Raw genomic sequence first — 16,663 nt, 5'->3', positions numbered from 1 at the left:
TACCTGACGTAATAAGGAGTAACTTAAGCTACAATATTAACTTTTTTATTAAATTCAAACGCGCACGAAGTCGCGGGCACGGCTATTTGAAAATAAGGAATGGTGTGGTTTTGCCGGTAAATTGACATAAATCCGCACGTTGCCGCAACAATTTCACCGAGTGCCGCAACAATTTCGTGAGCAAGACTAGGTTTCCGCAGGGAAAAATAAAATGTGTCGCTTATATTCTCTCGTTTTAGTTTTGAATCGTATACATGTATTTATAAATTTAAAATCTGCGGAGACATAACGAATGAAACATTTTAGCCTTTGGCGTAAAACAATCAACACGGTAAAGCGTTTTGCTATTATATTTAATTTTATAACGTGTTTTCGAGAAAAACACGCAATGAACTACTCACAGTGTTTTTTTAAAGAATAGATAAATGGCCAGGGAAATGGGCCATCTAATGAATGAAAATAAAAATGAATAGTACGTGTACATCACAGACATTGGCGACGTAAGAAATATTAACCATTTCATACATCGCAAATGCAAACTTTGAGAACAAAGATCTTATGTCTTGGCTCACTTACCTTTGAAAATAGGATTACAACAACGGTAAGTATTGCTGCTTGGCAATAGAATATGTGACGGTACTTACTTAGACACTTGCTTACTTAGACTTGCACTAAGTTCTACCAACAAATACACTTATGCATTAATTATTACTACCCTGTGTCTCAATTTGAATAAAATAATTATAAATAGTTTAAAAAACTAAAAATCACGCTTTTAGCACGCACTAAAAATTACAAATGCAAACCCTTTCATTTAATATCCATATCACGGGAGTGTATTTCAATAGCCAATCCGCCATCTTGGATGTCCTCCATGTTGGGTTTAAGTCAAGTGACTGTTTTTTTTGTATTCCTGACAGCAAACCTTTTCATTTAATACCCATATCATGGTGGTGCATTTCAAATAGCCTGTCCGCCATCTTGGACGTCCGCCATATTGGATTTAAGTCACGTGACTATTTTTTTCGTATTTCTGACAGCAAACTTTTTCATTTGATACCCATATCATGGGGGTGCATTTCAAATAGTCTGTCCGCCATCATGGACGTCCGCCATATTGGATTTAAGTCACGTGACTATTTTTTTCGTATTCCTGACAGCAAACCCTTTCATTTAATATCCATATCATGGGGGTGGATTTCAAACAGCCAGTCCGCCATCTTGGGAAGGTCGCCTATTGGATTTGTAATGACGTTTCTTAACTAGTCATGTATTGTCATCAGAACTCAGTGCGTGTGCAAAATTTCATCATAATCGAAGACCGGGAAGTTAAGACGGGGCAAATTAAGATTCCAAGATTTTCTTACATACATAGTTACAAGTTATAAATCACTTGAACTATTTTTATTTGAAATAACATTTTAAATAATACATTTTCTTTACATCAAGATACAGTTCCCGTTGTTTTATCTTTTTGAATTATTAAAACAAGTCAGGCTGAATAAAATGTATGAAAATTTATGAATCCAATTTCAAGTTACATAGTACAGTTGAAGTCAAAGCGCTAGAACTTTATGTACTTACTCTCGACGAAAGGAATATGTTGTTATCAATTATGTATGCAAATATAACATTTCTTTCTTTAAGAACCTTTCTTCTGAGACGAGAATTAATTATAGTTGTGGTATTAATAGAAACAAAATTCCAAGTTTATTTATGCATATAACTTACTGGTTGAGAGTTATATGAAAACCATCTACGTTTATAGGGAAGATCTTTCAAGACGCATTTAAAAAAATAACAAACCAAACGTATATTTATTTATAAACAACATGTGCATTAAAAAACAATCGCTACTATTATGAAAACTTAAAGCTGTTGTGTATAAAATTCACGAATAGCCCTTTTCTGCACGATAAATAACTAAATGATTAGCGGCTCTTAATTCTTTGAAGTTAATATCAATTCTTTTGTCATTATTAACAAATGAACCCGGAATACGCTACATTTATAAGTTGCAAGCTACACATTCAGTAGTCTTACTAATTCAGAGTATTTGTAATACTGGTTGGTTGATTTGAATGATTAACGTTATTATGATATTTATATTATTATAACGTCCATCATTCAAACCAACCAACCAGTATATTTTTAAAAGTTTATCGCGTTTTTAGTAAATAAATCGTTAAATTAATGACATTTTAATCTGAATATAATTCCTTATCACGACAAAACATCTTTATCCACAAAATGTCATCGTCAATTAATTTTAAGAAATATATAAAAATGTCACGTCGTTATAGATTATTTAAAGATAAAACGATATGAACAAGACTTAAATCGAATGCATTTAAGGCCGTCGAGGAATGTTCACATAATATTATAAGTAATAGTAAGGAATACGAATAAGCAACATAAAATAAATGACAGAATAAACGATGTAGAAGCTTATACAGATATAACGTACGGGCGCTAATCCGTAAGTAAGTAAAAGTAGGCACTCCATCCGCCTCTGCAGTGCGCGCATAACAGGTTGTGCACCGTTTACACGGGATATACATTATTCTACCTCGAACGTTGCAAAAGTAATTCAATCCAGTCTTCCGAACATATCCTTGAAACAAACTCAGTTTTCTACATGTAGACGAACTACCTTTGTACACGGATGTCTATGTACAGGTAACTGTGGCAGGTAACATTACCTAATACAATTTTTGCTCGACACACTCGTGAAATTGAAACAGAAGTGTCCCCCTGAGCAATTTCGGTACGTATCAAAGAGAATCCGATATCTTCATTTCGGTTTCAGTAACTACTTTCACTATTCAATGCGCATTATTAATGCTTTTTTTATGCATTCAAATGTTTTACTCGGAATATTGTGTTATTAATATTTCTCCATATTTTATTAGCCGCAATTCCATTCTATAAACGTATTCGTTTGTGTTTTACAACTCAGATTTTATTGTTTTCGATATGAAATAAAAGTAAAGTTAAATTAGGTCGAATTAAATTGAATAGTTAGTTATGAAGATCATTACAGCAACAAGATGTAGAGCAGAACTTGCCTGCCAGTGGGACGCGTTTCCCGAGGGGAGCGCAAATACTGGATGTTAAGGGGGGCACGTATCGTGCGGACTGAGTCAAGATTATTTTATCTTTTAAAAGGAAATTTCTATTTGAATTTAAAAACACAATGCTCTCTACTATGTGGAATGCACAGATATGTGTAGTTTATTGGTTATACTTTCCTATATATAAAACTGAGTTTATGCAATTGTTTTATTTTTATCTTAATTGCTTGATTGCTTTAAACTTTTCTCCATACAATTAATCTGTTACTAAAGGTAATTGAGATCGAAGGAAACCTTTTTTATTAAATTTCTGTTACTCTTATGTCATCTGTTCTTTACATGTTGTGCATAAAATATATATATTTACAAAAAAAAAAACAAGTTTCAGTGCTGTATCACTTTTTTTATTATAACAATGTTAAAAAGGAAATATATTTTAAAGCCCGGGGATGTTTGATAAAAAATAAGGTCGGGAATTGCTGATGTTAAGGTTTAATATCTCTAACACGACGATTCAAAAGAGCCCACTCGAATAAAGAAAATTTTGATTTTGATTTATAAAATGGGTTTTAATCCTCAAAAAATGTTATCAGTACCTTATTAAACATTTTATCAGTACAATCAAATTAAATTAAAAATAAAATACTATGATGATTAAAGTAATGTAAGTACATAAGCAAGTAATACATTTAAAAATAAAAGTCTATAAAAATTGTTATGGAAAACTTTCAGCGATAAGTAATTTATAATAATGGCGTGTTTCTTTTAACTTCTTATAAACTATATTAAATGCATTTTCCTTTGCATTAGGTTTCTCGAACGTTCTAAGTAAAGGCAGTACGACCTAGAAAACACTTCAATTAGAGCGCAAAAATAAAAGTTAGGTGCGGGTGATATACTGCTGACGATAAGACTCGGCTACTTTACAATTAAACGAAACTAAAAATGTATTTAAAATAAAACATACGAATGTATCGTATGTGGTGAAAGTGAAATAGAAAACAATATAAAAAAAATATACACATTTAGGTCATGCAAGGTTGTATAAATGATTAAATAGGTAATCGATAAACTTTTATACCTACAGCTTAATATTGCTATTCATGCATTAATCTTTGATTTTTCTTTTTTTGGTATAGTATGTAGGTAGATTGGCATATGGATCACGTGATCGTAATTGATCACCATCGCATCATTGATACAGTAAGAGATTTTAATAGGCGGAGGAATGATGACCATTTTGTGAGAAAGGTTTTGAGAATGGATGTGGATGGATATAGACGTAGGGGACGACCAAAGAAACGATGGATGGATTGTGTGAAAGATGATATGGTTAGAAAGGATGTTACTAGTGAGATGACGTCCAACAGAGAAGTAAGGAAGAAGAAGACATGCTGCGCCGACCCCAAGTAAAATTGGGATAAGGGCAGGAGGATAAAGAGACTTTAATCTTTCAATAATGTGCCACCGACCTTGGATGCTATGTTATATATCCATTGTGTCTGTTCTGGCATTGTAACACTGGTTCAATCACCCTTCTAATCAGAACACAAAACTACTAAGTATTGCTGTTTGGCGGTAGGTTATATGGTGATTTGGTGGTACCCAGATTGGACTTGCACAAAGTCCTACCAAAAAGTAAATATAATATACTTATTAAAAATATTTATTACATATTTACCAATGAAGGTAGATAATGAATTTTTGTACATAATTTTTATCTATGTTTTTTATGATAGGTGGACGAGCAAATGAGCCACCTGATGTTAAGTGGTCACCACCGCCCAAAGACATTGATACAGTAAGAAATTTTAATAATACCTCATATCAACAATGCGCCACCAAATTTGGGAACTAAAATGTTATGTCCCTTGTGCCTGTAGTTACACTGGCATACTCACCCTTCAACCCGGAACACAACAATACTAAGTACTTTTGGCGGTAGAATATTTGATGAGTTGGTGGTACCTATTCAGTCAGAAAACCCTACCAAGAATTAACTGGGTCATATTCCGTCGCAGACATAGTTAAAATATTTATATTTTATTATTACATTTAGTGAATAGTGATAAGCAACAGTTTTAATATAGCCTAATTAAAATCGATGCCATTCCTCATATTAATATTGTTGAATTAAAAGTGGAAAATAATTATTTATGAATTATTAAATTATAAGGTAGCACTAAGTATTTAACCGTTAATCTGCTGAGTTGTTACCCCGCCCAGGTTGTGTTTGTCACGAAGCATGGCGACGATGTACTTGTAGCAATTTAATAATTTTCATAAATCATTCTTTAGGTATATACTTTTAAATGTCATTAAATTTAAATTTAAAACGTCAAACTGTAAAGTAAAAGTAAAAATGATTATTTACTATTTATCGCTGTACAAGTCAGTTAATCCACATTGTTGACTTGTACAGCCGTTAACAAATGTGGTCTTACTTGTAGACGTTTAATTAAACACTGATTCCTATCTTTCTGTCATCAATAATTTTATATTCGAAGAAAAGATGACAACATTTAATATTTTAGAAAAGACTAACTACTGAGCTTCTTGTCGGCTTTTCTCGGTAGAATCTACATTCCAGTAGTTCATTACCGTTTAATACAATTCTGTATAATGTCGATTTAAAAGTGCTTATTTACTTAACATGAATAAAGATTTTTATATTTATTTTGAATTTGAAACAAGTTCTCCGTAAACAGCATTTATTTTTTATTTAAGACAGCTGTTTTTCTTTTAATTAGCAATTAAATTTTAAGCTCGGGTCACTTACACGTAATAGAAGTCTAGACATTATAAATATGTAAGTACATGAATTTTTTTATTCTTACAATGCAGGCGAAGCTAATTGAATTAAAACGTTAAAATTTTTTTAATATTTTTAACATGATTCAATTTACTTTCCAGTTTTATGCAAGCAATGCATTAATAATGCCAAAAAAACACTTAATTTAATAATAAAATACCCATTTTATAAAATAAAAAAAAAAAATTAATAAAATTAGTTTTTTTATGTTCTACGAAGAAAGATAGCTTTTGGTTATTTTGCAATGTTTATAAACTGTGGATTAAAGCAAGGTATTTGAAGAGGAATATTCTCACGAAACCTTTATAAGTATAAATATATTAACAACAATTTACGCCTAGTACGTGCGTAGCCTCAAAAATGAATAAGGTTTATAATTGCGGTGTTTGGCACAAAGTGATACCAACGAACTATTAAACTGTTAAATAAAAGTCACCTGCTATTATTCAAAGGTAAGTTGTCGAATATATTAATATTAAATTAGTAATTAGCGTAGCTCTGTCACTCAAGACGAAGGTATCTTGTCATAATGATATATTATGATTAAATTTTAACTCAGAATACTAAACTAAACACTATGCATGTTAACTGTGCATAAATTAACCTTATTATAATTGTGTATTGTTTCGAGAGTATGAATTTTATATATGTCACTGCTTTTATATGATTGATGACGTTCATACATATTTGGAATGTAATGATGATTAATTATATATTTCGATCGATTTAATGAAAAACCATATAAGTATTTTAGACATTCATGATAGTTTATTCCGGTAAGCTTTATTTATATTTAGTTTTTTAACAATAGCTTCCTCGGCATTCCGAGTATACTTTATTTAAAGACCTTACAACTGCATAAGAAGTCCGAGAGTCAGACGGCGAAGTTGGGGCTTACTTGTTTGACAACCTATACAATGTGTAGTTTACATTTGGAAAGTTTATTTATTCTGAATATTACAAAATATAATTTCAGTTTTAGGATGCTCCATCGGGGTCATTCGCCTGTATTGTACCAGTTCAGGTTTGAGCATTACATAAACGATGGAGAATGATCGAGCGTTACATTTCGTAACCTGTAATGATATAATATGTAACATTACATCAGTGAGAGATACCAATATTTTCCGTTTCTTATGTTTTTTTTCCTTACGTAAATAATAAAACCCAATGAATATTTCCTTGCTTTGTAAACTAATATGACTCAAAATGGTATTTTAGTTTATTACATTACAGACCAATGTTAAATAATCAGTAAGGCAGTACTGTAACGTGAAGATCAAATTTAGATCTAAGATTGTTGCGTTACGGGCGAATACTCATTAGTCATCGAGATAATGCTATGCTCAAAATGTAATTTTAGGGTGTTACAATAAAAGCGAATGCTTCCATTGAGGGATCGCCCTCATAAATATATCTGTGATATGAAAAATCAAAGCTGAATATTTGTGTTGCGATTGTTATTAACATCGTTATAATAATTAGCTTGCCTTTATTTGGGGCATTTAAAGCAAACAGCGTTTAAAAGTCCTACTGACGTACAAAGCCTCTACTTTTGAGGAGATAGTTTGGAGATTATTCCAGCACACGGTTTGGTGACTCTGATAGATATTAACAATGATATTCTAATAAACTACTACTTTACTAAAACATCTTTGGATATTAATCTGATACGTGCAGGTTTTACTCAGAGGGTTTTTCTGCCATCCAGAACACGAGATGTACATAAAAATTCAGTGATACTTGTCTGGGCTTAAACACGCAATATTAGGTTAATATGGACGTGCTCTAAGCACAGAGTCCTCTCGGCATACAGGCCAGTAGCGGACGGCCAAATGTGTTATTTGCGTGAAAACAATTGACTGACTTTTATCACCTCTGATAAAACTTTTATTGCTTGGTTCCCATTATCGTATGTGTAAATGGTGTAATGGTGTGTCAATGGTGGCTACATGCGCGATTGATGCGTTATAAGAACAAACGTTTATAAAAACCCTTTTAATATTTCTTAAATATAAATAACTTAATAATGGTAATTTTTAACATTTGTTTTTTATTTTATTACTATATACCTTGTCTTCGATCTTTGTTCCTTTCAAATGACTAGTTTTTTCTTATTCTTTCTTTAATTTTTTATGTCAGTTTTGTACTCATAAATAGGTAAGCAAATAGATAACAAACGAGATCGTATATCTGCAAAGAATAGGGCTAAAGTGCAAGCGTGCAAGCCGGACATCAAATTCGCATTAACATTTTTAAAATTTAAAGGTTTGGGCGTAGTTTATAATTATAATGCCTACGGATTGAATTAGGTCAATTGAAATGAATTTGTAAAGATATTTATTATGTCTTGTGAAATCTGAAACGTAACTAATATTTTGTTATTTTATTTTGCATTAAATATTTATAAACAGCACTAATATTGTAAGTTTATAATTACATAAGTACTATTATATAATAACTTCACAGTTTCCCCTGCGTTTGTTTTGTGTAACCAAATGTTTTGCTGAGCTTTCATTAGGAAAATAGATGTAATATTTATACAACGGTTAACTTATATAATATTTAGTGTATACTTTTGTCGTTAACTGTGATGAGAGTATTTTTGATAAATATATTCATTCGTATTTATTTTTAAGTAAAAAAATGTAAGCTTATATTTGTAATACTCCACTTATTATTATTTTCTAAATGAAAGAGAATATACAAAGTATACAACGTTAAAAATAGACGAACTAAAAAATTATTAATGTACACATTGAAAAGTGGAATAACGCTAAACAAATCAAAATAAAAAACTACTATACAAATCTTGAACTTTGAATAGTGTGAGAATGCTAGCGGCGATTTTTCTTTGAATCGCAATCCAATCCTCTCTTTAATAGCAGCAAGCTCTCCCGTCACCAGTGCAGACAATAAGACTCTATATGTTTTATAAAGCACATCTACAAGTTCCGAAAATTACAAGGAAGAAAATTATTGTTATTACAAAAAAAATGTGAAGTGAAAAAAGCATTTTCTATAGTTTTAACGTGATACACGTTGAAAACCTGGAACACATTATTAATAAGAATGACAATTGCCTTATATAATAAATATACGTATACGACCAACTGATTCCCTTAAACTCTTCAAGACAATATTATTATTCATACATGTACGGACAATAAAAAATTATGTAAGAAGATTTTTGCAGAAGGCTTATTATTACGTAACAAAATAGTGCGTAAACGTCCTACTGTTGGGATAAGGAAATATTCTTCTTTAAAAGATGCAGCTTGGAGCATGATACACCACACATCTTTCTCGACAGCGCCGAGTTCATTTTAGAAAAATATCTTTTGATTGTAACGAGGTCAGGGCCATTCGTGTAGACGAGCGTATTATCGTAAAGTGTATCTTAAACTTTAACGATTGGTCGGTTACAAAGATAGCCGTCTTCTTGTGCTCAGACGTAAATGTGAAGACTGCGAAATTTTCCGCCAACCTCCCAAAGGAATCATTCAAAGGAACCGCGGCCGTTGGTTTGTACTTACCAAGGCTTGTACAGGGAATTGCAAAAGTTAAATTAATTATTTTATTGTATATATGTATGTATAGATATATATTTATGTAGCTCGTTTTTATATGGAATTTAACGTTACGACGTTATAAATTTACGTTGATAAATATAAGAATAGTAAATAGTAAACTTATTTGTGTACAATAGACTGACATATTGTTTAAGACAGTTATGTGTTTTTTATAGAACATATTTAATGATAACTGATTAATTATACTTTTTATATAATAAAGGGCTTGAAATACGTGTACCATATTTAAAAATCTTTATTTCTTGTACACAAACTCTAGAGAGACGCGAGAAAGACGTTTACACACCGTCCGAAATATTTTGTATTGTAAGTACTAATAATATTTAGTCCGTCGAACTTTAAACGAAGTTGTTAAATCCGACATAGTTTTAGCGTTACATTGTATGATTTTTAATAAAATTATCTTAAATAATATAAAGATTTTTTCTATGGAAATACGTATGCCAAAACAAAGGAATGAAGTCGATTACAATTAACATCTAACCATCGTCGTAATCAAAAACTCTGGAATATATTAGTGTGATTCAAGTGAGAATATATTAATTTCATATAATCCTGCTGATCCAGTGATGTAGCTAGAAGGTTTTTATTGGCTACCAGTTAACTTTTCGAGTTAGATCTCTTTTAGTTTGTTTTATCGAATCCTATAAATTATACTAAAAAAACCGTTTATTTGTAATAGTGGATAATCACTTGATAAACATATAACGTGAAATATTGTTGAATGTGAATAAGTTTTTGTAGAATAATGTTTAATATAAATAGAAATTAAAAATAAAATACATAAGTAATGGAATAAATCAAATAGTTTACAGAGATTCCGTATTTGTATTTTCTAAAATAACTTTACATTATTTAATAATTATTCTGTATCACGAAATAAAATACATGACGTTTTAAATGAATTGTCCTGTAGTACATGAAACAGGGTAATAAAAATTTGAGATTACAAAAGAAAAAACCTGAAAATTAAAGTTAATATTTTTTACAAATTAAAGTAGGTTTTGATTGTACGCGAACTGGCGTTTGCGTGTTGTTTCGAATTACATACCTTTTTTCATCCATGCCATTGTGTCCTAATTCTTTTAGAAGATATATTTAGATATTCTTGTATTTCTGTATCAAATTATCGTAATGATATATTATTTAAAGAATTTTATATATTTTTAATAATCATGAATATTACTAAAATGAATATGCTAAAAATAGACAAATGAATTTTTACTTAAGAAACTAAGCACCTTATTTATATATAAGATATTATATATGTATCATATAAGAATTTATTAACAATACTACATAAATCTAAAAGATTTTCAGTCAGGTTTATGTCAACCTTGTATCTACTTAAAGCATATTAGTATATGCATATATATTACACTAGCGACTCGCCCCAGCTTCGCAAGGGTGAAATTTAATAATAAAAAAGAAAGATATAATATAAATATAATTTATTATACTACTCTGGGAAAATGTAGCTTTTCGGAGGTTACATACAAACAAACAAATTTTATATCTTTATAATATTAATAAAGATACATATAATTTTAGTATTTTTTATAAAGGGGTGAGAATGAAACTTTATTCATAAGATCTGAGATATAAAAATGCAGAAAAAAAATGGGCGAATGCGAAAAACCACAGATCATACTGACTGGATAAAGTCCACATATTAATACGTCAATAAATTATATACATATGAATTATAAAAGTTGCAAAAGGATCAAGCATACAATTTATAAGGAACTGTGGCATGAACACAAAAGAAATGCTTGAATCTCGTTAAAAAAATCGTGCGAATTTAAACTACGTGATATTAATATAGTTAAATAAACCAAGCAATATTCAAAGCGGAACTACGATTATTGCTGCAATTTAACCCTTAATGTAGTGTTAATGAGGACTCGAACTAATCGAGGTCGTAGTTTACGTGCGATAGTTGGATCCAAACAAACTTTAATGACTTACCTCCTGACATGGATCTAGAGAATCTAATTATACGCCATTAATTATTTACGAACTTCAACGATATCTTTTTCATCAAACTTTTAGTTCTGATGCTGTTTCTTGTTTATAAATAGATTAAAACAGAGTGAGGTCATAGTTCTACTAAATTAAAATGTATTTTAAATGTTGTTTAGTAAAGTTAATATAAAGTTATGAAAGAAAGAGAACAGAGAACAAAAATTTAATTTTACGTTTTATGTAATGTTGTATGGTAAAAAAGCCAATATGTATAATAAATTGAATCGAAAACAGACTACAGACGAAACATTATAGTAAGGTTACGTTTTGTATTCCCTCAATCTCAGACCTATTTGATGGCAATTCAATATGATCGGAAAGAGATTAGACTAGGAAATGCAACGAATAATAATAATAAATAGTTAAATTGTCCGGACCCGGTATTTCATGGTCGGTTTGTTGTCGTGAAAGCCAGACAAACGCGGTAGATTAGTAATAACATATATGGATGTATTAATTAGGTTTCGCAATATATCTAACTAATCAAAATCTCGATTTTTTTATGTAATAGCTAGTCGAACCGGTAAATGGGATACCCAATGTTAAGTGGTGACCACCGTCCATAGATATTGGCGCTGTTAGAAGTATTAACCATCCCTTACACCGGCAATGCCCACCAACATCGGTAACTAAGATGTTATGTCCCTTGGTGCCTGTAGTTACACTGGTTCACTCACCCTTCAAACTGGAACAACAATACCAATTGCTGCTTGGCGGTAGAATGTCTGATGCGTGGGTGGTACCTACCCGGACGGAATTCCACCAAGCTCACAAGTATATTTTTATTAATTTCGCAATAAATCGTTACAAATGTATTATTAACGTTTTGTTTTTTAAGATTTTCCACGACATTATCGTTATGTCATGGTATGTTTTCGCACGCAATATACCGCTTGGCCTTGATGTTATTTGAAATTTTAAGGTTTCTTTTTTTTAATTTGAATAAACAATTGAACACTAAGCTTGTCTAATAATGAGCCAAGATGCCACAAATAATCATACTGTAAATTACAGAGGTAATCGATCGATGGACATTGATGACGTTTGTTAAGTTATAGCGCTTCATATTATAAAAAAGTACTTCCGCCATGTTTATCTGTATGTATGTATGAAAGCGCTTAATTCAAAACTACCGAAGCTATTTTTATACGGTTTTCGCCAATAGACGGAGTGATTCATAAATAAGTTTTGTTGTAAGATTGTTGAAGATATACGAAATAATGTATTAAACGTCTTATGTAGACGGATAGGTAGTTCTAAAAATAAAAAGGACTAATTTATATTTAATAAATTTCTCGACCGTGGCTGTTTCAGTTTGTTTCTATGTCTGCGTGACCACGGCTTCCTGTACCGCGGAATTGCTTAATGATTCATCCTGAGAGGTCTACTAAATCTACTGCGGAGCATTAGCAATGTTGAAATATCTAACCGCTTGCAATAACTTTTCAGAGCTTACTCCTTGTTTCATTTATAACACATTTTTATACGTCGGCCTTAAGTTATATCTTTAAGTAATTCTATATATCGTATACATTTTATTTTGATTAAGTAATTATTATATGATATATATATGTAGATAGTTATATAAATATATAGATAACTAAATCATTTATTGACGACCTCCGCGGTCGAGTAGCGTGTACACCGGTTTTCATGGGTACGCCACTCCGAGGTCCGGGTTCGATTCCCGGCCGAGTCGATGTAGTAAAAGTTCGTTAGTTTTTTTGTTCTCTTGGGTCTGGGTGGTTGTGGTACCGTCGTTACTTCTTATTTTCCATAACACAAGTGCTTTAGCTACTTACATTGGGATCAGAGATTACTCTGATCCCAATGTAAGTAAGCTAATGTCGCTAAGAGGCTAAAGCACGGAGCACATCGATTTTAAATAGTTTACATCTGTTAATTACTATGAGTACATTTCAAATATATAAATATTATGTATCTGTAAATATTGGACAACATCCCATACATTATGTGATGTTGTCCAATATTTAGTATAGTAATTAACAGATGTAAACTATATAAAATCGATGTGCCCTGTGCTTCAGCTTCTTAGCGACATTAGCTACGGCAGTCATTGGAGAATTCTTAATTGCACAGAAAATATAGTACTGTCTATGAAAGTAAAAATGTTTACAGTCACAACTAGAGGAAGATCTTACATAACTATATATTCTGAGTCTGAGTATATGATACTATGGATTGGTACCACTCATTGCTCACTTATTCTCCCACCACAACAGCACTTCTTAGTATATTGTATTCCTATTTGCAGAAGGTACACATACAGGCACAAGGAGTATAAATTCTTGTGGTAGCGCATTGGCGATGTAAAGAATAGTTAAAATTCTTAACGTCAATGTCTACGGACAATGGTGAGTATATATCATCACGTAGACATATTAGAAAATCTATATTTAAATATATATATATATATACACATTAAGAAACTTACCAGCAATAGCGCGCCCCAGCAGCAGAGTGCTGAACACGATGGAGAGAACTTGTCTATCATACCTGCCCATCATCTTGCCCTTCCAAGTTCTTTTATCATCAACTGGAATCGTCTGAACTCATCATCTCACTTCAAACCTTAACTCACATAAGTCATTCGAATTGTTAACGAAACTCTGTTCACTCGAAATCACATCGTCTGTCAAACGTAAAACTCATATTAATAATTTCAATAATTTTATTAAAAAGTAAATAAACGTTTTTTAATAGTTAAATCGAACGGAGAACTACTGTGATAGAGTGTATTCTATTAAAACTATATTAGCTTTTGTGTTGTCGAATGTTCAGTACGCGTCGTAGATGGTGAACTTCGAAAAAATAATTCTTCTAAGTGTTCTACATATATAATTTGTTCGTCCTTGCTGTATGTAGTAATAATGTGCGTGTTTTTTGAGTGGGATATAATCAAAATGTCATTACCCTACTTGAATTATTATTCCCTGAAACACTATCTGACTGCTTTTATTAAAGCAAAAAAAAAATGTTTAATATATCGTATTAATGTTTTACAGTCTCTATTTTAACTTTGTTTAAATAATGTTTTTGTGTATTCTTCTTGATCTAAATTAATTGTCTTGCATAAGTGTGTGCACAAACACAGGTGCAATGAGCTCGAATCGTAGTCGGCGGGAACGATCGGTCCGAAAACACTACGATTTTTTTTACTGCAAGATGATGCTGAGTATTTCTAGACAGAAAATCGGGTCTGGGATTTAAGTCCGGGATCTGAAACCTTACAAGACCTTACAAAGAGGTAATTAATACGTTTCGTACATTTGACATGAATGTATGTATATCTATATCAATAAATGAGTTGTTCTTGTGTTGTCAAAAAGAAAAAAAAAATACTGAACCCAAGCATATAATTTGTACTAGAAGAAAAGTATAAAGTGCGTTTCGTAGATTTCAGTATATAGCAGGACAATGGCTGCCGATGGTTTTGCTTGCAATATACCTATATGTAATATGTAGATATATACATTCTTATGTTCATGAGAATTTCTTTCGCCTCGCATGGATACAAAGAAGACTATAAAACGTCTGTAAACTATCATTGAGACTCCATATTGAATATTATGCTTAACCCAAATGCGATATAGACCGTCTAATTCATTTAATAATTAATTACTAATTCATAGTGGTTTCAATCGTAAAAGTGAATAAAATAAAATATATTAATATTATGGTAATTTTAAAGTGTTTATTTTTTTCTTATTTTATTTTAATTTTATATTTATATATATAATTCTTCTGTACGTGTATGTTACTCAAATCTAAACGGCTGAATCGATTTTAATAAATTATTTTGTATGTGTATTTTGTATGTTCGTTTTTGGATGGTTTACATTGGAAATAGTAGGTAGCGCTGCAGTCGGGTTCCACGATTTTTTGTAACACCCGTTCGTAGTTGGGGTTGGCAGCTAGTTATTTTATAGTATCATAATCGTTTTATCTTAAACTAAAAAAATAAATTAACAAAAATATTCCTGTTGTTTTCAATTGATTAAAAAAGATCGCAATAACAGAATTTTGAAAAGTATAGCTTTTAAATTGTTTATTGGAATTGCTATTAAAGTTCAAATCACACAATTTTCCACGGTTTGATTAAAGGGCTGTTACGGAGGAACTGCTGATAAAAAAAACTTCATGAATGATTTTAAGCGTAACATTTTAGTATCAACGAAAGTAATCAATTATTTTTGGCGAACTTAAATTATTTACATCGCCAAAACGCTACCAACGTTAGGAACTAAAATGTTATGTCCCTTGTCGAACTATTCTTACTTTTTAAATATTTTATTATTATTAATAATCATCCTTTCTACTTACAAGACGATTCTGTCATTAAGGAATCATAACTACATTAGAATTCCGTCCTTTTGTTATATCTTCGTAGTTTCTACGGCCTTAGTTCAAACATTGTGTCAATTGTTTAAGATTGATCAAGAAGTTTCAATTACTTATTTATTAAGTACGAACGTTACAGAAACAGAATCTCTGCATGTACAATTATATGGAAAGACAACTAAGTATAAAACCATTCACGAGTTTTTTCATTATAGTTCAGAAGGAATAAATGTATTGTTGACTAGATATGCCTGCGACTATATGCGCGTTTGAGTTTAACAAAAAACTTATTGTTGTCATAGCCTTAGTTACTTCTTATTACATCAGCTTTCTGCCAGTGAAAGCCCCGTCAAAATCGGTCCAGTCGTTCCAGAGATTAGCCGGAACGAACAGACAGACAGACAGACGGACAAATATAAAAAAAAAATGTTATTTTGGTTTATATACCGTTTATATACATATTCATTTAGTTAAAGGCGGTTATTTTAATATTACAAAAATACACTCTTATTTTATTATATGTATATACATTTAATATTGTAACTGAAGGAAAAAGTTGTAAAAATTTATTTATATGACTATGATATCATACTTATATACGAATTATTTTTAATCTCTATTAAAGAAATCTATATTTAAAGTAATTTGTAAGTAAACTTGAATCGGATGTAATAAATACTAAAATAATAATAGAATTAGATCGGACGTCTTCAGAATCAAAACAAAATCAGGTGTCTCATGTTATTTCTACAACGGAATCCTGATAAGCTGGACTTAATGACCGGTTACAAAGGCTT

At 31.0% G+C, this 16,663-nt stretch overlaps 1 protein-coding gene across 1 annotated transcript in view; it reads right to left on the bottom strand.

Annotated features, from left to right (window-relative positions):
* LOC113404717 (uncharacterized) overlaps positions 1–14,185 on the bottom strand; it is a 90,937-nt gene extending 76,752 nt beyond the window's left edge. The window contains exon 1 of the mRNA XM_026645695.2: positions 13,960–14,185. Coding sequence (XP_026501480.1) covers positions 13,960–14,032 — 73 coding nt within the window. The 5' untranslated portion in view covers positions 14,033–14,185. The remainder of the gene's footprint in view (positions 1–13,959) is intronic.
* Positions 14,186–16,663: the final 2,478 nt, after the last annotated feature.

Source organism: Vanessa tameamea, chromosome 10 (genome assembly GCF_037043105.1).
Source record: "Vanessa tameamea isolate UH-Manoa-2023 chromosome 10, ilVanTame1 primary haplotype, whole genome shotgun sequence".
NCBI classification, from domain to species: domain Eukaryota; kingdom Metazoa; phylum Arthropoda; class Insecta; order Lepidoptera; family Nymphalidae; genus Vanessa; species Vanessa tameamea.
Note: the sequence above shows the minus strand (reverse complement) of the source record. Positions and strands in the feature narration are given on the sequence as shown.